Genomic DNA, 20,743 nt, shown 5'->3' with positions numbered 1-20,743 from the left:
TTTCACCTCTGCCCTCCCAACTTTTCTTGTGTCTTAAAAAAATATATTGCTATGAAAAATTGATATTTTCCTCTGCTGTCATCTCCCTTTTCTCCCATGTTCAATTTACCCAGGGGACAAATATTTCAAGAAGCAAAATGTACAGCCTTCAGCCTTCATTACCCATTGTTGTTATCCTCCAGGGTTGAGCAATCTGTTAAGCGCCAAAAGCCATATTAAAAATACCAGAGGAGGCAGAGGACGAAAGAAAGCTTATATGATTTAACCATTAGCTGTGTTCAATTAACAAGTTTGCATACAGTGTTCATTAATATTGACAGACGCCATAATACAGCTTGTCAACATGCTGCACTTATGCAGCAGCACAATTATACAGTCAAGTCCTTTGGGCATCTTTTACAAGTGGGGCTTGGGAGACCCGCAGTGAGTGCACAACTGGTTGTGAAGTTCCTTGGTGTCAGCTTCCTACTGTAACAATTCATGTTGAAACCACAAAGTAATTCCAGTCACCAAACAGTCACCCCAACCTTCAGGTGGGAGGAATCCAGAGGGAGAGAAGGATAGTAGAAAAAAATTACATGGTTTGAATGTTGTCCTTGACGGAAATCAGTTTCCCTACCCGCTGCTATACAGGAGGAGAGTTGGACATGAGACAAAGCAGTGTGGGTGCAACACTCCTTGTACTCCAGTGGAAGCAATGCATGGAATTTTCTCCCAATTTTAGCACAGCACAATACACCTTCCCTGCCAGGGCTCTTATGATTCCAGAGGGCAGAGAATTTCACTCTACAGTACTGAGCATCCACTAAATCATCACAGAACTGCTGGGACAATCTTCATCTGCCTCCACACCTCCAAGGTTGGGAGGAAAGTTGGCTGCTCAAACTTGCTAGGCAGCAACGGTGCACTTGCCATGAAAAATGCTGAACTGACCTTGTGAGGATTGGACAGCAACAACATATTTGTTGTATTGCAAGCATGAAGCAACAATTCCAACGGAGAGGGTTTTACTGACCTCTGGATCTCTGTCTACCCATAATGGAATCAGCCAAGCCAAGCCTTGCCGAGAAACAACTTGTTCTTCGCTGTTATATGGCAAGAACCAGAGAGATATCCAGTCCTAAAAGATAAACAGGTGACTCCTTAACCTTAAGGTAGCCTTCATATAACACAATCTAGTTATTATTTATTCCAGCATTTAAAATTGTGCATTAGTGTGCACTTTTAAGGTACTACCTACAATAAGGCGCAAAGACAGGAGACTCTATCCCAATGCTAAGGGCACCATAAGGCACAGTAAGGCCATGTGTAATCTGGTAATGATACCTTGAAAGGAAATTAAAGAAATAGTCCTCAGCTGCTACTTGTTGGTTACAATGCAGAATTTTCATTTGACATACAACTACCTATTCAAAGTTTAAACCTGTCTGAGCCACATGAATGCAGAGAGTCATTTGAGCTGCTGTGGCTGAAAGTCACTGCTGGACAGACCAGATTGGAAATACAATTTCATGACAAGGGAAGAGTAGAAAATTGCACGGAGCTGAAATGATCAGTTATTCTAGCCCAACTTCCTCCAGTATAGGAATGACATTGCAGTGGGAAACAATTTTCATGTTATTTATTCCAAGTCTTAATTGGGATCTCAATATTTATTTCTTGGGGGGTTGAGAAGCTAGACCCCTACCAGACCATGTAGGGGTTGGGAAACACCAGGATTTCCCAAACTTGGGCTTACAGCTGTTTTTTGGACTACAGTTCCCTTCATTCCTGACCACTGTTCCTACCAGCTAGGGATGATGGGAGTTGTAGTCCCAAAACATCTGGAGGGCTGAGTTTGGGAATGCTTGTATTACAGTTTCCAAGGTTTACCCTTTGCTACTTCCACTCCAGTGGATTTGAGTACAGGGCAAAGAACACATAAACTACATATATTAAACAAGTTGTGCCCCACATTCTATAAATGAATATTAATATCACCAAGTACCAAACCCTCTTCTGAAAAACATTTTTAACACACTGATTCTCTCCTCCCTACAACCGTTATGGCCTCACTTGGATGCTACTGCAGCAACACATTCCTGTCTGGAAACTAAGGATGGTTTTTTGTTCCATGAACGCATTTGTGTACAGCTTGAAGAAGCAAAGGTTGATCACGGTGCTCGTGTTAACACTCAGACTTACAATTGTTTACCAAGGACCCCAATAACAAATGCACCCATTGAAATGCAAATCTGCTATCACATACTACTGGTGGTGCACAGAGTTGACAGCTAATTAGAACTGTCAGTAACTGCACGTTATCCGAGTAGCTTAAGCTAAGAGACAAGGGCCGCTGTTATTCCTCTTACCGTATTTGGAGCCTGAGACATCATTTCATGGGACAAGTGAAGCAAACAAAGGATGGCGCTCTTTGTGACACCTTTCCCCATGAAAGACATGGCATTTCCTCCCCATTCGACATAAAAAGATGAGATGACCTGGAAAGAAAAACACAGAACGGGAGCTTAACCACAAACTACGTTCTGATGTATGTAAGCTGAACTGCAGATGTGATTCAATGGCATCCACAAAGACAACTAGTTCTTCACTTCACTAAATAGACACTTTCCCATGCCTTTTTCAAGAGCAGTTTTATAAGCAGACATTTCTAAATCCTGTTCCTGTGTCAAGCAACTCTCGTTCACACTTTACGTCATTTATCTCTTTCTTCTGGATCGGTAATTCCCCCATCTTACTATTACATTCAACAGGTCTCCACAAAAGAAGCAAAATTGTAACAAAGTAAGGTCAGCATATGCAGGGAGTGCTAGTGCCTAACTCAGATAATATTATGATATCTATGGCTGCCTCGGGCACAAACATAACAAAGCAGTATGTAAGGTTCTGGCAAGATAAAGACTACAATTCTGTTGCTAGTTACGGGAAGCGTGAAGTACATATGTTTTGTGTAGGCGTACTACACTTCAGATCTATATTTCTTATGAGAAGTATGATATTGCTTCTTGGCTAGATACTTTGGCAAGAGACTAGAAGGTTACTTTCATGACAAAATCCTGTTGTTTCATTTCTAGCACAGCATTACATACATACATACATACATACACACACACACACACTGCACTAAGTAATTTAGGGTTTCAATAATTTTTAGATTATTTGTGGATTGTACAAATATAATACAGAGACGCTCATTAATTTTGTCGTTTTCGGGATATGCAAAGTAAACACACAAATTTGCTTTTAAAGAGGTTAAAAGCCTGTAGTACAAAGCAGAAGCAGTCACCATCTGGTCAGTGACCATTTCAGATGGGAAGCTGTGTAAGAGCTACTAGCTTTCTTTGAAAGAAATACAAAGCAGACAAAAAAACAAAAAACCTCAATTAAATGGCTCCAATTTCAGAAGCCACTCTACATTGAGATCTCATCTGATTTAGTCACCAATTAGAGATGCATCACGGCATCCCATCTCATTTTTAATTTATATAATCAGCCATCAGCAGGACTTACACATCTGCACTCCGTTCGATGCAAACAATTATGTAAAAGGCCAGCCCTTTCTAGAAACAGCCCTGTTATTAGCCAACAATGACAGTTTAAGAGTTGAATTTAGAAAGAAAAGCAGAAGTCTATTAAATAATATTTTATTTATACATCTAAGCAACATAGAATCCAAATTCAGGTATAACTCCCACTTCTTCCCCATTTTACCACAACAGATTATCAAAAAACATTAACATGTTTGTTACAGAATGACAGTAATGGCAACATTTCTGCCCTAAAGAAACTCTTGCTTCATAATGAAGACCTCCAAAAGGGTTTGGAGACCTAAAAGACTAAGGAAGCCCACATGTAAGGGAAACTTTTTTCTATTGCATTACTTACAAACTTCTGCCTAGCTTTAAATGCCAGAAGAACTGCTGTGACAAGAAGACATCAAAAGGAAGCTACAACCAGCTTTTATTGCTTCTTATCCATGGGTTTATCTATCGTCTTTCAAATGCAACCTAACAGCTTTATTGTATAATGAGCTTTCTGCAAAAATGAAATATTCTTTGCTGAACAGTATTTCAGTATAAACGAGTTCATTCAAATGCTGTCTCATCAGTGCTATTTGCGGGTGGACAGGTGGGTGATGGCAATTGTAGTTCTTCTGGCTTGCAAAACTTCCTTGCCTGTCGGTATCTTTCCTGCCAAGAGTTCACAGTCCCTCCTGTGGTTTTTCTTCCTATTCCCACTTCCTCAAGTTCTACATCTTATCTTGCAATAGTTGCTGCACTGATGCCTTTTTGAATAAACACATACTTTTTCCCAATAGCTTTACAGTGTGGGGAGTTTCATGGGGAGGAAAATAACCCATGATCCTGTGCCTGGATGTCATATTAAGCCAGGATTTATTGCTTCCAAAGGAACAAAGCAGCAGCCCCCTGTGTAATCATTATAAGTTATGATAATATAACAGTATTTTTTTAAAGTTCCATATCTATTAGTAAAAAAACAGACATTAATGCATAGGCTTGGATCCAGACTTCCTGTGAGCAAAACTTTGCTTACAGGGTAAACCCACTGAACATGTGTTGAGGAGGGGGGTGTTGATCATAAAATCAATCCTTCCTCTTGAGCTTCCAGAAAAGCTGCTCTGAAGGGCTAGAGGATGCATCAGAATGGCGTAGGAGGTGGCTAGAAAAATCACCTCCTCTCCCTCCTTGCGTAGAAGCATCTTACTTGCTGCCACAAACAGAAGTAGCCCTTCCATTTGTGAAAGGGCATTACGAATCCAACCCACTGCATTCTGCTTACCAGTCACATTGAGATCTGTATTCATAATTCACTAACCTCAAGAAGCCCTGCTAAGTATTTCTTACAAATGGCAAATGGCTCCATTGTAACAGAGTACGAACTCCAGCCTGGGAGCGCAGTGACATGAACCATGCCTCTTAATGTTCTTTCCAGAGAAGGTAATCCATAGAAATGGGGGGCATCTGTTACTCGTAAATACTGCAGAAGTTTAAGAGCGAGTTCTGTTCGGAAATAGCCAGTAAGCTCTAGGTCTTTCCTGTAACGAAACGTAAGATTCAAGGTTCTAGCATTACATATTAATTAATTAGTTTATTCACTGGATAGCAACAGTGACTGTTTAAATATATAGTTCATATAATTTAAGTTTAGATACACTAATGTACCAGAAGAAGAAAGGGGGCATTCAAAGGAGGTAGACAGGAATGATGGCAGAATATGGAAGCCTCACCATATTGTGGCATTTTATGTTGCTGGATATAACAGGGACCTCACTATAACTGAGAAAATGCTTGAAGAAGCTGGAGAGATGTCCAGCCAATGCATGGCTGCAGAATCTCCAGAACTTCAGCCCTGGCATTAAGTAATGTATGTACTGATTCACAAATAATGACTCCCCCTTGCAAACAGTGGGAGAAGAGGAGAAAAAGCAGACAGATTAACCTATCGGCCACAAAACAAGAGTTCTGTAGCTTGCAATCAAGCAGAAGGTGCTTAACTGCTACAAGAATATTAAAAGCCAACACATTGGTGCGCTCTTCTTTCTAATAGTAATGAGCAGGCACCTTACTGTCCAATCTTCAGTTTCGTCAAGACATCATCCTGCCTGTGAGCCTTAAGGCATGCAGTTGACTGCAAACATATTGGCCAAGTTCAAAAAGTCTTTCTTACTTTTCATCAAAGCTCTGGCCCCTAAATCATCAGTTCAGGCCAACAGTTTTCAACCTGTGTTCCAGAGAGCCCCAGGGTTCCTCAATGGAAAGATCAGAAACAACTGACAAAACTTATTCATGTAACAAAGATATACCTTGCTCTTCAGTGTGAGAAACCCTCAAAATATGGCTTACAAAGAATCAAAGCAGAACAGAAATAATAAAAAGCACCAGTAGCAAACAACCAACATACATCAAAAGTCAGCACAACACAAAGCTAAACAGGAAAAAAAAGATCAGGGCTGATTCAAGTGGGGTCACCACTGAAATGATACCTGCCAGTCTAATGGACCTTGATGGAGGACCAGAATAAAGTAAATCCAAAGCAGAAATGAGGCAGGCGGCAGCAGCAGCAGAAATGTGTTGGATGTGTTTTAGGGGACACTCCCAGTTCATGCAGGTCAGTACTTAGGCCCAGCTGGCCATGTGAAGTGACTGCACGTGCCAGAAAATGCTTTGGGGTCTCTTCTGCCCCCCACATCTCAAGCATCTCAACAGGTCAAGGTGGATCCTGCATGCATGTCAAAAACTCTTCTTCACAAACATGTAACTTTCCAGTAAAAATGAAAGCTGGTGCTTACAGAATTTTGGAAAAAGAAATCAAATGTGTGCTGGGGGGGGTCACATTCCATGCAGCATGACCAACACCTGATATATTAAACTACCTCTCCATACTATATAGCAACAATATTTTTAAGAATAAAATGTCTTATGGATAACTTTTTATGCTTTTACCTGTCAGTAGCAGACATGAAGCTGAGCAGAAGTGTATTCAAGAAAGCAATCAATTCTTTCTGCAGTTGTTGCCTGACAGCAGTCTTTAGGTCATCTATTTCATCTTGTTGCTGGGATTCTGGCTGCACTACAAGATCGAGTAGAGACTTTGGATTCTGCAGAGAAGATCAGTGAAATGTTATCAGAGCAGGTATTTCATTATTTATTCTCCACCAGAGCTGGGGAATCGTACTGTCACACAGAGAAGCATTTCAAACTATGTTTTACCTAAAGAAAATAGTGATAATGAACTGCCCAAAACAAACTGAGGAGTAAGGCATAAATTTCAAATAACTAGATGGTGGCAAGACTCCTGGCACAGACACGAGAGGATTAGAGTGGCTTATCACCTGGAAAAGCTTCTATGGATATCACTTTTCTGACACAACAGATATCTTATTTTTTTTGGGGGGGGGAGATCTTTTTATGAAATAAAAACTTATCTGTTACTCATTCACTGCAAGATGCTCAAGTATCTTGTCAATTCTATAGTACACATATGGTATTTCCCCAGAACTTAAAACTGCAACATTTTGTTGCTTGGCATATGCACTCTATCCCTTAATTTGTATCTTTGTTGGGACTGTTTTGCAGAATACGATTGTGCAGCCTGAGCAACAGAATGGCTTTGCTGCTGTACCTGCACCATCCAAGCTCCCCAATAGTTCCTCTATTGCTTACCAGCAGAGACACTCAGCAAAGGGAAGCTAGGTGAGCAACGGCACATCACCTGCTACTGAGCTTATCTCTTTCCTGCTGTTTGAACCAGATGAATGAAAGAAGTTGCTTTAGACCAAGTCAGACTATTGGTCCCTCCAGCCAAGTACAGGCAAATTCTCAAGGTTTCACACCACTGTTAACTGATCTTTTCCAGCCTCATCTGGAGATGCCAGGCACCTTTCAAACTTGAGAATGTTTGCCTCTAGCACTGCGCTGGTCGCCATTTGTAACTTGTTAAAAAATTAAACTGTGCCATTGAAGTCTGGAAATATGCTGGTAGCTGGACCAGCTGATCCAGCAGATTGTTAGCCAGGTGAGCTCCATTGTCCTTGCTGACATGCCTTGTTTCAGAAGTATATGAAGACAGACACCTCTTTCTCATCTAAACTCCCTCCAGTGTAGTAGATATGGGGGGGGGGTTGGTTTGTCTGCCTGCTCCCTAGTTATAAAATCAGTTGTTTGTCAGGGTCTTACATGCTTTAGGATTACATCCATGATCCATTTTAGATGTTCTACATCTGACATAATCTTCTGTTCCTTAAGAAACTTGTTTAGGAAACATACGATGTCAATCAGGAGTTTCTCATCCTCTGAAGAAGCTGGAAGCACCTGAAGAAACCTTCAGTATAAGCAAGAATTTATCATTATCACAGGTGTAGCATAAGCTTTGACTGATATTCCCCATTCCATCTTTCAGGCTTGAATTATAAAGATATATTCAGATATGTGAAGAAAGCTAGCAGTAACATACAGATGGCAAGTGAAAATGCTCAGTACAAAGTGCCGGTGTGCAAATGTTAAAAATCGTTTTGACACATCATGAGCTGCAGTTACGAAATTTCATGCCATCCATGTGACAGTTTAGCAGAGGAGAAGGCAGACCATCCACCCTTTTGTCTTTCTCATTACATGATCTATCCCACTGCTTCTGTGAGATACTGCTATGTGCACCGAGAGACAGACCTGGAGACACCACCACCACCAACAACAACAACAACAACAACCATCTAAATGCCCAAGGATCTACTTGCGTCCAACAGGCTGGCAGGAGGGGCACAAGGTTGAAGGGGGAAGGAGAAAAGGGGGAAGCCACTCACTGCTCAGCCCAAGCCATTGATGCAAGCTGAGCTCTGGTTATCTGCCGGGGGCTCTGATTAGGTTAGTACAGGGATGAGAAAGCAGCCAATGAAACTGAATTCATCAGCTGGGGGAAATTCGTCAGATGTGGGGGCAGCTGATTACTATTTTTTAATAGTAGATATTATGGGTAGAGAAAGAGGACCGTGACTCAGCCGCATGTGTCTCATTCTATCCTTAGTCAGGCTATGAATCTGAGCACTCTCCCCCTCCACTTGCCGCTAAACACAGATGGGTTTACCACTTTAAAGGATATTTATTCCAGTGCCAAATGCTTCGAAGGACTCCAAAGAGTCTGGATATCTTTGAAACTTTCAAAGCCAAATCTACTGTGACAGGCGGCTTTGTAGCCAGTTATGCACCTTGCACTTACACACTGACCTGCTTAATGCTGTTTGCCAAGCCAAGCACTTCAAAGTGGCCCCACAAGGGCCACTGCTGCAGATTAATGCCAGCCTGTCATTCAGAATGTAAAAATTCATTCTCGTGACAGCGGCCCGAACTTCCCTGTGGGACACTGCTCGAATGATGGAATTAAGACAATCTTGCAGTCCACTGGTTGCATGAGTTATCTTCAGGGTAATAATATTCTCCGAGGAGAGCTTTAATGTATCTGGAAATCTGAAATGAAAAAGGAAATTTGTTGAGGATTTCTGATTGTTGAGGATTTCTTTTTTTTTTCTTTTTTTAAAGAGACTAGTGAATGAAGCAAAACAAACATTTTGCCTTCTTTGATGAAATCGGCTTTGATCCAATTATTTTTTCTTGATTTGAAACTTTGGGCAGCATGTGTCTTGTTTTAAGAGGCTGTCTGCAAAATACGAGATCTATCACTGAAAATATGTTTCATTTATTAGCGAATCTCACATGAAACTAATTTACAAAGACTGAATCAAACTGGATTTGCAATCCCATCACTTGCCTCTCTAGTGTTCTCCTTCCATTTCCCAAACTTATCCCATTGTGTGACGGTATTAACAGAGAGACCTTTGGATGGCAGAGGTCTTGTATTTAAGGCACTGATATGGGAAAGCTTTGGGAACTATATCTCTATGTTTCATAGCCTTATTGGACACTCCTACAACATTTGTGGGACCATCCATACTTTTAACACAAGTGGCTCTGCTGTAGGAAGAACTTACCACTGCTAATTTTCCCCCTTTGTAAAAAGTATGCAAAAGGCAGGCTGGACAGTTGGGATGGCTGGTAGACAGGACTGGCTGAGCTAATGGCTGATTGAGAGTGACTGCACTAATGTCATGCACATGGGGTTTCTTGGGGGCAACTGGTTGGCTACTGTGAGAACAGAATGCTACATAGACCTTCAATCTAATCCAGCAGAGCTCTTCTTAAGAACTTATGTGCTTCCCACAGCTTTGACTCCCACAGTCTCATTGTACTAATCACACATTCTAACTAGAAGCAGCATCCAGACTTAACCCAGTTTTGCTCTCCTTACATTTACAGTCAATGGAAAGAGGACAAGACCGTACAGCGTGAAGTGCTGGTGGAGACACCGACAAATTCCAGTTGTCACCCAGTCCTTCACCCAAAATAGTCTTCCTGCTTCAAATTCTAGCACATGAGGGGATTCGAGAGGGAGTTTTCAATGAAGGTGAATAGCTTACTCTTTGCTTCCTGTCTCATAATCAGTGAGTTTCAGTAAATTATCCACTCCATGGAACCAAGACAAGTTCCAAGCCATTTTAAGCATGTCCGACACTGGTTTCGAGGCCCAGAGTTCACAAGGAAATGGTAACACCACTGAACTGGGGCTCACAGCATGATGAGCTTTGACTCTGACAGGCAGATGATACCTTTAAGGAGAGAAGGGGGGTATGGCAAAAGTTAAAACAGTTCTTTATCATCTGAAAACTTAATAAATCTGCTAATCTTCTGGCAATAACTGTTAATCTGTATGTAAATGGCTTAAAAGAGACTTTAGGTGTTTCTTTTTGTTATAATGTTATCCCAGTCTTACACACGATCTACTGTGGTCTCCTATCCAAGGGACTGAAGGGCCCACATCTTCTTTGCTTCCACAACACTGTGGTGTTAAAATGATCTTATATCATTCGCTAGGCCCTAGCTTAGAAGCAACTTAAAGTAGAATACAAAAATTGAATATTGCAATTCCTGAAGATATACTCCGAAGACCTTGCTGCTACTTATCCCATCAGCTGAAAAATGCTTCAGTATGAGAATATTCACAGCTTTCATGATGTGCATATGAAGTGGCTTCCCTAGAAAGTGGTCTGTTGATGGCACTTCCTGGTGAGGAACACCAGGGATACAACTTTCTTAAACAGGTAGGTAGCCGTGTTGGTCTGGTATCTGAAGAAGTGTGCATGCACACGAAAGCTCATACCAAGAACAAACTCAGTTGGTCTCTAAGGTGCTACTGGAAAGATTTTTTTTTTCAACTTTCTTAAAGACGCAGAGAGGAGAGACTTACCGCCTCACAACAGACACAGGCAAACTAAAGGGAAGAATGCTGTAAGGGTCACAGGGGAAAGTATCAGCCCTACGAAAAAGAAAACAAGGAAGATAGCTGTATTAAAGAAGCACTCCATGGGTTAATCAATTAATTAACTGCCCTGTGACTTACACCAATGCATTAAACATTGTGATACGACACAAGGGCCTTAGCTTAGCACAAACTCACAGTGTGCTGATCCACACTGCCAAAATTGCAGATGCTTCACTCATCTCCCATTACCACTCTCCCAACCCCCCACAGCTGGTTTTGGAGGGCACCCAGGGAGCTGGAGGGGGCAGGAGAGGAAGCTCTGTTGCATAGATGGAAGTCGATTGCACCAGCAGAGCTGCAGCACTGGGCGCAGTTTTAAAAAAACAATTAACTTTTTAAATATTTTACTTTTGAAAACCAAGCAAAAGATACCAACCCCTTTTGAGAAAGCCTGTGTGTGCATGAGTGCAAAACAAATTTATTTTACTGAAAAAGAGCATAAGATACTATGGAAAAAAATGGAAAGTTTAGATCAGGCATAGGCAAACTTGGCCCTCCAGATGTTTTGGGACTACAACTCCCATCATCCCTGACCACTGGTCCTGTTAGCTAGGGATGATGGGAGTTGTAGTCCCAAAACATCTGGAGGGCCGAGTTTGCCTATGCCTGGTTTAGATGGCTCTAAAGTTGTTTACCATTAATTGTTTAATAAACCAAAACATTACACTAGTCAAAAAGGGCTTGTGCAGTATCACCAACAGTAAAAATTCACAACACATTATCCCTAACAATGCATTTGACCTTTGAGATCAAACTCCAATATGTATTAAGCTACTAAAAGCTATGTTAATGCATTAACTGCTAGTGTAGGATCAAAACACTGGGCATGTGTTTCAATTCTGAAATTGATTACAATGGCCTTTAAAAAAAATCTCACTATGTACCGTTGCTTGGTCCCAGCTCCTGCCCACTTAGCAGTTCAAAAGCATGTCAAAGTGCAAGTAGATAAATAGGTACCGCTCCAGCAGGAAGGTAAACGGTGTTTCCGTCTGCTGCTCTGGTTTGCCAGAGGTAGCTTAGTCATGCTGGCCACATGACCCGGAAGCTGTACACCGGCTCCCTCAACCGGTAATGCGAGATGAGCGCTGCAACCCCAGAGTCAGACACGACTGGACTTAATGGTCAGGGGTCCCTTTACCTTTTTATGTACCCTATAAGGCTCTTTTGGTTAAAGCCTGCCAAACATTTCAGTTCATTTGGGCAAAACACTTAGTGGGTCGTGGATTAAAACCTTAAGAGAACTTCTTGGCATTAGGCTTCCAAAATTAATGGGCTTAGACGCTAACAAAGCTCCCACCAGCAGGAGCACCCTGTGAGAAGAGTTCCACTCATAGGACTACCCTACCAGCAGAAGGGCAAAGAGATGTAGCTCCCTGCAGTCTTCGCTTCATAGGCACTAGGCTCCTCAAAGATCTTCTTCAGAGTATCAGGAGACTCTCTAGAGCTCCAGTGTGAAGTTTCAAGCTTTCTGTCACGCCTGGCATCGTATCAAACATAAGGTGCAATAAACTGGATGTGGTTTGCCCAAAACGGCCTGGTGGGCCAATCTTCATGACCTGATGAGCCTAATTAGACCAACAGGTCAAATATTGCTCAGGTCTTGCTTTTAATTTACATTTAACTTTGCTGGAACAGGGAGAACAAATATTTTGCTTGGTAGAAAATAAAGGAGCATAAAAGCAGTCACTATAAATCCACCTACCACATCTCTTTTCTTGATGCCTCATCAAACAGTAGTAGACAAAGCAATGCTGCTGCTTCACTCATGACAGCACCATAATCTTGGAATAACAAGCAAACTAAGAACAGAACAAAAAGAATTTAAAATATTTCGCTAAGCAGCATGACCACGGGGTTATACAAATATTCAAGTCTGCTGATGACACAATCCCAGGCATCTCTACTCAGAAGCAAGTCCCATTGTTCAATGAGATTTACTCCCTGTTAAGTGTGCAAAGAGTTGCAGCCTTAAACTACTAATTACAGCAGAACTGCCAAGTTTGGATTTGCTTTTTAAAAGTAATCCATCTCCGAGAAGTACTAGAAATATTAATTCATTATATACAGCTGCAGGCGAAGTAATGAAAACATCTTTAAAGTTTTTGGAAAGAAAATGCTAAATCGAAACAGCATTTAGAAATAGCATTTCTCCAAGGGCTGATTACCTATTCAGATGTTTAATCTGAGGTTCACAACAGTGAATCAGCAACCTCAGAAAACAGTGAATCAGCTCAAAATTGTTGACAGAATTTTGGAATTCCAAACCATTGGTAATCATGGCCAGTGGTCCTGGGTCAAATAAATCAGGAGGCAGCAAATTATTTATAAGACCAATGGAGTTGGTACTTAAATTACAGTTTAAATTACAGTAGTTTTTGAAAGAAACAGAGGCTGCAGTCCTAAGGAACAAGTCCCTTTAAAACAGAAGAATTTGTTTCCAAATAAACATGTGTAGCAGGAATGGGGAACCCATAGTCCCAACACTTAGAGGGCTACGGGTCCCTGACAACTGGCTAATATGTAGCCCAACATCTGGAGGTTCCACAAGTTCCCCATCTCTGACGTGTAAGATTGTGCTGTACGACAGAAAGATATTAAAATAAAGAAACGGGTCCACTTAACATGCCAAATCAATCCTATGTAATTCATTAAAAACTAGTTTAAAAGTAAGCCTTTGGGGCCATCCTAGCCTTAATATCTGAAGCAACAATTTGCTGTTGAACGTTTAAGCCACTAACCGAATAAATAAAATGACACACTCTGGTAAAAGCCCTACCCTCTCATGGCTTTTGCATTCCCCACCCCCCATGGAACGACAAGGATATGCACAGTTTTTAGTTATAATTCTGTAAAGTTACCTCTAAATAACACCAGCAAGACAGAAGGCTGGTTGGCCAGGGAGAGCCGCTTAGCTGGATCTGCATATGTTAGTTTCCGTAACAGGGTAAGACATGGCAACATCATACACCCCATAACCTGCCAAAACCAGAAATTGTTTTGTTAACAGCAATGCATTATGCCATCCGGCACTCTGCGTACCTTCTCTCTTTTTCCCCAACTCTCTCTGCTTCCCTGGAAACTTAAAAAGCATTCAAAAAGCCTATGTAAGCCCTAATTTTTCACTTTTCTTTCAGGTCCATTGTCCCAGGCCTAGATGACCCAATGACCATTTCTAAAACTCATATTTAAATATTCAGGTGTAAAGGTATAAATGGAATGGAACGAGTTCACAACATGTCTTTCATCTTTTTCATCCTTAGGGCATTTTCCTCTCTCTTTGACACTCACAACGGCTAATAAAGATGGAAATTTGAAAGACATTCAAGACATATATAGAATGCATTGTGTCTTCTTGCTGTGGTGGGGAGTCTCTGCAACTTGGACGTGTCTCAGTCACAGGGCAGAAAGCAGACACAACCTGGTGCAGTAGTAACATCTTGGGTGGAATAATTATTACAAGGATGAAGTGACACTCATACCCTTACACTTGTTCCACTCAAAACAAGGAAGTCTGCAAATCTGAATGAATAGAAGCCTCACTTATCACTGGTGCAATTAACCCATAACCCTAAACCATGGTTCACATTCATATCCTGGTTCTGATAACTATCTGTGACTCATGTAAACCACAAAACACTTTCCCATATTTTGAGAAAAAAGGAACCTATGGTTTGTTCAAAATTGCAAGACAAAACTTTAAAAGTTCTCCCTTCACATGCAGAGGGAGGAAAGCACCCAGTGGCTAGTGACCACACCAGAAAAACAAAACCTGTTACAGAGACTTTGTAAACTGTTTATGTCTTATCTTTTATTAGCTTATGTTTAACTGGATTGTATTATACAGTATTTCATTGTATTTTTGCTGTTTTGTTCATGGTTTAGCGCCCAAGGATTACAAACATAGCGTTTCTTCTTCTACTATATGCCAAAGCCAAAAATGAACAGTCTTCAAAATACTTATTTTCCCAGCTATACCTATCAAAGTCTAAATAGTATTTTTAATCAGATCAACAGCAAAATTTGCCCACCAAGAATATTGAAGGCACAAACCTAGAAAGTTATTTGATAAAACTACTGTGAATTTTTTAATTGCAAGTCTTTTTCCCTAGATTCAGAACTATGGTCATTGGTTATTTTTTGTTGTTACATACAGACTGATGATAACAGGTTTAAAGAACAGGAATATCTTCCACTGAATTGCATGTGCTTAATCACTATGTTGAGGTAAGAGCCAAATAACTCAATTAGTTTTGCTCATCAAGTGGAAATACTAAAAAGTAGGGTGTTCAATTGCCAATTTTTACAACTGCATTTTTAAAGCATCTAATTCCTATATGAAATATTTTTTTATTGAACATACAGTAATGCAAGATGGAAAGTGGAGGCTGAAAAAAGTCACATCCTGTTGTTATTCTGTTTTACCTTGCCATCCTGGTCAACACATTCAGCAAAGTATGAAAGTATTTTGTCTATGACACCCATCTTTTTGATGATTTCATGCATTTTAGAATCTAGAAAGGGAGTAGGACAGAAATTAGCAGGACTCAAATGCTGGGCACACATGTACTAATAATTTAGCACCGTGTTTTGAAGATACTTGTGGGTTGCCATATTTCAAAAAGTAAAACCCAGGACACCCCAAAAGTGTGCCTCTTCCCTGCAGTCATTAAGCTAGAATTGGTTGTTATGATAATCATATGATTCCACTGAAAACAGAAGCCTTGCCTCTACTTCTACTACTATTACTCCCTTCCTCTAGTTTACATCTGAGGGTCAAGAGTCCCCAACTTTTGGGGATCCAGCAGCACATTTGCAAACTGTGTGAACACCAACCACTGCAACCAAGGACATCACTGCAAACTATCTACTGCCCACAACAGTCTCATTTTGGTGGGGGAGGAGGACCCTGTGGGTGCATGTTCACCAGTGAGTGCCATGTTGGTAGCCCCTGCTCTGGGCCCCGCAAAATGTACAACATGGCATCATCATTATAAAAGGTATCCCATTTAATTAGTTGCTACTCACAGTGAGGGGAACACTCAATTGCAACAAAGCCAAGTTCAATGTTTCAGCTCAGCTAGGACCAACCTTGACTCCTTATCCCTCCCTTCCCGCAACTGAGTATTCTACCTGAGCCACAAAAAATGTGTGTAAATTTTATAATGAGCTAGAATTGCACTCTAGCTCCCAGTCCCATGCTGATGCCATTTTACCCAACAGACTCTGTCAGGTAAGACAAGTACCACTAGTTGAAGGAAAGGCCACAGTGGAAATCCCAGCTTTGGCCAGATGGGCAGAAAGCAACCATTGTTGAATGCACCACCAGGCATAACAATCAAAAAGTACGAAAACAGGGTGTTTCAAGGAAGAGTAAAGGAACCCCCAAACCATTGGATCCAATCGCGGACGACTCGGGGGTTGCGGCGCTCATCTCGCTTTACTGGCCGAGTGAGCCAGCATACAGCTTCTGGGTCATGTGGCCAGCATGACTAAGCTGCTTTCTGGCGAACCAGAGCAGCACACAAAATGGCATTTACGTTCCCGCCGGAGCGATACCTATTTATCTACTTGTACTCTGACGTGCTTTCGAACTGATAGGTTGGCAGGAGCAGGGACCGAGCAACGGGAGCTCACCCTGTCGCGGGGATTCGAACTGGCAACCTGATCGGCAAGCCCTAGGCTCTGTGGTTTAACCCACAGCGCCACCCGCGTCCCTCAAGGAAGGGTGTGGCACCTTTATATCCATTGCAGTTTGGGCCCATCAGTTACATCAGCTCAGAGCTGCCTAGCAAAAAAAATTACAGGAAACCACCCCACACATCCTCTGCCCTGATCAGTGTGAACTGGCAGGGTTTGGGATGTGGTAGTGGATCTGCAGCTCCACGCCTCCATAACCTAAGTTACAATTGCTTCCATAGTGTCTGAATTCGCTTGTTTTCTTGTTCCCTCCACATCCTTTTTTGCTATTGTCCCCTGTCTATTAGATTGATATTATTTATTTATTTAAAAAAGCCTGCAGGCTTACAGTCGATGGGGTGCATACCTATTACAATTGTCAGAATAAATCATTCATGAAATAATCAATCCAGGTCACAAGATTATCTCAAAAGGGGTTAGATGGAGCATCCATGCTAAAAAATTATGCCAAAACTACTCCCAAGGAGGAAGCAACTCTGTGAATGAACTACTGCTGGTAAAAGTATGTAGGAAAAACACTTTACCTTGCATAATTACAGCTAGCTGCTCAGCTGCTGACTTCCTCAAAACTAGATCAATTGTGTCCGAGATAAAGATATCATACAGCTTTTCAACAGTCTCAGCCTAAAAATAAAATGATACATACCATTATCTATCTGGAAAAATATTTGCCTTTGAAATCCCTTCAGGGGCAGAGACACCTTCAGCTCAATCATATAAGGGTTGATTTGATGTTTCTTCATTCTGCCTAATGTTAAGTGGCTACAGGGGATCCTTTGGGCACAAACACAGTATCAATTTAGTGTATTTTACACTAGGGAAAGGGAACCTGTTGTTGGACTCTAACTTCTATCATTCCTGATCAGTGGCTACACTGTTTGGGGCTGACTGCACAGCAATTTGAGGACCAGAGGTCTTACAAAGTCCCTAAAGTGTGGGGAACGTTTCCTCTGCCAGATGTTGCTGAACTACAACTCCCATCATCCCTGGCCATTGGCCACGCTTGCTAGGGCTGATGGAAGTTGTTGCTCAGCAACATCTGGAAGGACAAAGGTTGTCCATAACTGCTCTTAAAGTACTGGTGCCAAGGTGTTTGTTTCTGCATATGCCACAATCTCCTTCTTCAGCTTTGCTCTACAGGCAAACTGTACAATGTGGGTGTACGTTTTGCTGTGCTTGTGGCCTCATTGGAAGGATATTTACTTACAATGTAATATAAAAAGTACAAGAATCCCAGGTGGACACCAGTGCCTAATTCTGCACCTGATCTCTTTGCCAGCTGCCAAGACAAGCACGATCCTACGCTTGGTCATTAATTAACCATGGTGAAAACAAAAGCCTCTATTTCTTTCTTTCTCAACTCACACTGTCTTACCAATAACCTCATCAATAACTATGGACATTCCTTAAGAAACTCCTTTACCTCTGTTTTGCACATAGGAAACTTGTCACTGATTCCCAGATATGATCTAGACTAAGGACACTTTGCCCCACTTGGCTCAGAACCTTCACCTTTAAGACCACCCAAACAGACTGAAGTTAGAAACATGGACTAACATATTTCATTGGTTAGCATTACTTGAAGTATCGCTCAACAAGTGCCAGTTGACTGACCTTCTGCCTCAGGAACCCACATTTTTAAAATTGATTATTCCCAACATGTGACCTTATACAGTCTCCCTGGATCTCTTCCTCACTCAGGCCGTTCCATGCTTTGTTCAATCTCTGTGGGACCCCATGAAAGCAGCTTCTTTCACTCCACAGCTTGTTCTCTCCTCTAACCTGTTCCTTTTCCTCCTTTCCATATCTATCATTTTCCTCTGGATCAGCCACGTCCCTCAGCTCACAGTGACTACCAGGAAACCCACGCTTCTCCTCAGCGCTGGCACAGAATATTTTCAACAGCATCTTCAACACTGGAACCCTCTTGCATTGGGGGATACAGCTCCAGCTCAATGCTAGCAATCTCTGTTAAAAGGCTCCTTTGTTCACCTTAAATACTGACTCTCTTGCTGAATCTCCCAGCTTGAGTTCAACAGTCTTTTCCACAATAAGTAAGTTAGGGACGCTTGAAAGGACACTACTCTGTGGTAGTGGGTGCCTCAGGGTTGCATCTTCTTCATTCGTAAGATGAAACATCAAGTGTTTGAGCGCCGTGGAACGGACTCTGAGGAAAATAAAATGTACGCTTTGAATTTTCCCTAGAAAACATTTCCTGCTCTTCAGTTTATACACAATGCCCTGAAATTTTAAAGTAGACACATATATGCAGAAATGCTTGGTGTTCAGTCCCCATCCCCTTCTAAATAGGATGCAATGTTTTCAGTACACCTGCTACTAGAACTTCCCCAATATCTTATGCCACACTGGGCTGAAGTAGTGTTTGAATATATAAAGAACCAACCAAATGATAATTTATGGGGAGAAAGAGGAAACTGCATTGACCAGCTATCATTCAACACTGATAAGAGTTACTCTAAATGCAACTGTCATGTTCTACAAGTTGGTTTTATTATTTTTCCCACTGCAGCTTACTAATGTCTAAACAGTCCTTCCTTCAGATTTAAACAAAGAGTTTCTTCAGCTGCTCACTCTACTTCAGTGGCACCTATGTCCCCCTACTTATTTGCTCCTGGGCTTTTGCAATCAAGAGCCTGGGGATCTACGGATAGGCCTAATTTATTTAACTCTGAGCATCTTGATGGTGCTACTTTTCACTGAGAAAATTTATTGAGTGGGAGCATTGTCCCTTACATTTTATTCCCCCTTTCCTTGCTTAAAGCAGGCCAAATTAAATTTCCATAGAAAAACTGCTATTGGGGTGTCCAGTACCACCTGCACATGAATCTAGTCCATCTGGAATTCTCTGCAAGCAGGTCATAATGACAGATGTAATGCCAGTCTTCCACATACACAAAAAAAATATTGCAGATATACTCACAATGGTTTTTTTGAGAACAGAAGACGCAAGGCAGCTTTAAGTCTTGTAGTTCTGGGGAGAATCCCTTCTTTTTCAGCATTTGTTTCACTCAGTGAGAGGATGCAACTACCCAGAGCGTCTTCTGTGTCTGCATAGCCCTAAATGTGTATTTAAAAATTCACACCGGCCATTTAACAGAATAATAAGTCATGCATTGGAATAATTTTCTTGGCAACAGTAAATTCAACCTGAGTAATGGGCAATTTCAAGTTTATAGGCCTAATTCATTTGATGGGTGATTGCTCAACACCATCAACACTATATGAACAAGTGCGCCACCAAATTTTTGAGAGGTTCAGTTATAATTTCAGAAGACTGGAAATGTTTCGTTATTTAAAAAGAAAAAGAAAAAGCCTTTGTACATTTTTCATACCAGTTCACAACCACTGTTCCCTTGACTGGCTGCTGCATCAGAGGGGAGTATGAAAGGGTATGTGGTTGCATTGCCCCCCCCCCAATCAATCCTGATTTGCCCCACTGTTCTGGCAGTTTCTTTATTTTATTTTATTTTATTTTATTTTCAATTTTCAAAAGATCACAAACACACACGTTCCAAACTGTTCTGGCAGTTTCACTACACACCAACGCTGTGTGGCAAACCTTTCACCCCAATTTGTATTTCATGAATGAGTGAACATGTATGCCCACATGTTTCTTAAACATGTTTTGGATCAGCACTACTATTCTCATGGTCGTAAAATCACTTGGATTAATCTCATGAGATAGAAGGAGCAATGATTCTACAGCAAATTGAGCTACCAAGAAACTTCAAGATATACAAGGAAATCTATAACTTGTCCCCTGAGTCAGGATCAACAAGGATTTAAGATGGTTATGGAGAATAAGGTTCTGAAGAACTATTCAGAAAAATGCTGGATAATCCATTTGAAATTAAGCTTTCCCATTTCGAAATAAGCCTAATGCTACATTGTTCTCCAGCATTCACTCAGAATATCCAATGTCATTGCTGCTGCTATTGGCAAAGCAATTAAGCTTAGTTCAAGATAAACTGTACTCATAGAAGTCGAAATTACCTGAAGAATTGGAACAACAGGATGGAGGGCCTCAATAAACTTGTTCCAGGTCACTTCTGCCATCATCAATCGGCCCTGAAGAACATACATCAGCATAAAAGTGGCGGCTGAGCACACCTGTTTTAATGAGAGAAGGCAAGGT

General features: G+C 41.3%; 1 protein-coding gene across 1 annotated transcript in view; it reads right to left on the bottom strand.

The window, feature by feature from the left end:
* RTTN (rotatin) overlaps positions 1-20,743 on the bottom strand; it is an 85,619-nt gene that overhangs the window by 46,280 nt on the left and 18,596 nt on the right. Inside the window, exons 16-30 of the mRNA XM_033154818.1 lie at positions 20,602-20,718; positions 19,529-19,665; positions 18,580-18,754; positions 17,112-17,211; positions 15,313-15,401; positions 13,749-13,866; positions 12,593-12,689; positions 10,816-10,884; positions 9,989-10,177; positions 8,742-8,981; positions 7,698-7,842; positions 6,465-6,619; positions 4,837-5,056; positions 2,352-2,480; positions 1,016-1,120 (exon numbers count right to left, since the gene is read on the bottom strand). Of these exons, the coding sequence (XP_033010709.1) occupies positions 1,016-1,120; positions 2,352-2,480; positions 4,837-5,056; positions 6,465-6,619; positions 7,698-7,842; positions 8,742-8,981; positions 9,989-10,177; positions 10,816-10,884; positions 12,593-12,689; positions 13,749-13,866; positions 15,313-15,401; positions 17,112-17,211; positions 18,580-18,754; positions 19,529-19,665; positions 20,602-20,718 (2,085 nt within the window). The remainder of the gene's footprint in view (positions 1-1,015; positions 1,121-2,351; positions 2,481-4,836; positions 5,057-6,464; positions 6,620-7,697; positions 7,843-8,741; positions 8,982-9,988; positions 10,178-10,815; positions 10,885-12,592; positions 12,690-13,748; positions 13,867-15,312; positions 15,402-17,111; positions 17,212-18,579; positions 18,755-19,528; positions 19,666-20,601; positions 20,719-20,743) is intronic.

This window comes from Lacerta agilis, chromosome 7 (genome assembly GCF_009819535.1).
Source record: "Lacerta agilis isolate rLacAgi1 chromosome 7, rLacAgi1.pri, whole genome shotgun sequence".
In the NCBI taxonomy this organism is placed as follows: domain Eukaryota; kingdom Metazoa; phylum Chordata; class Lepidosauria; order Squamata; family Lacertidae; genus Lacerta; species Lacerta agilis.
The sequence above is the reverse complement of the archived record's forward strand: the minus strand, read 5'-3'. Positions and strand labels throughout refer to the sequence as shown.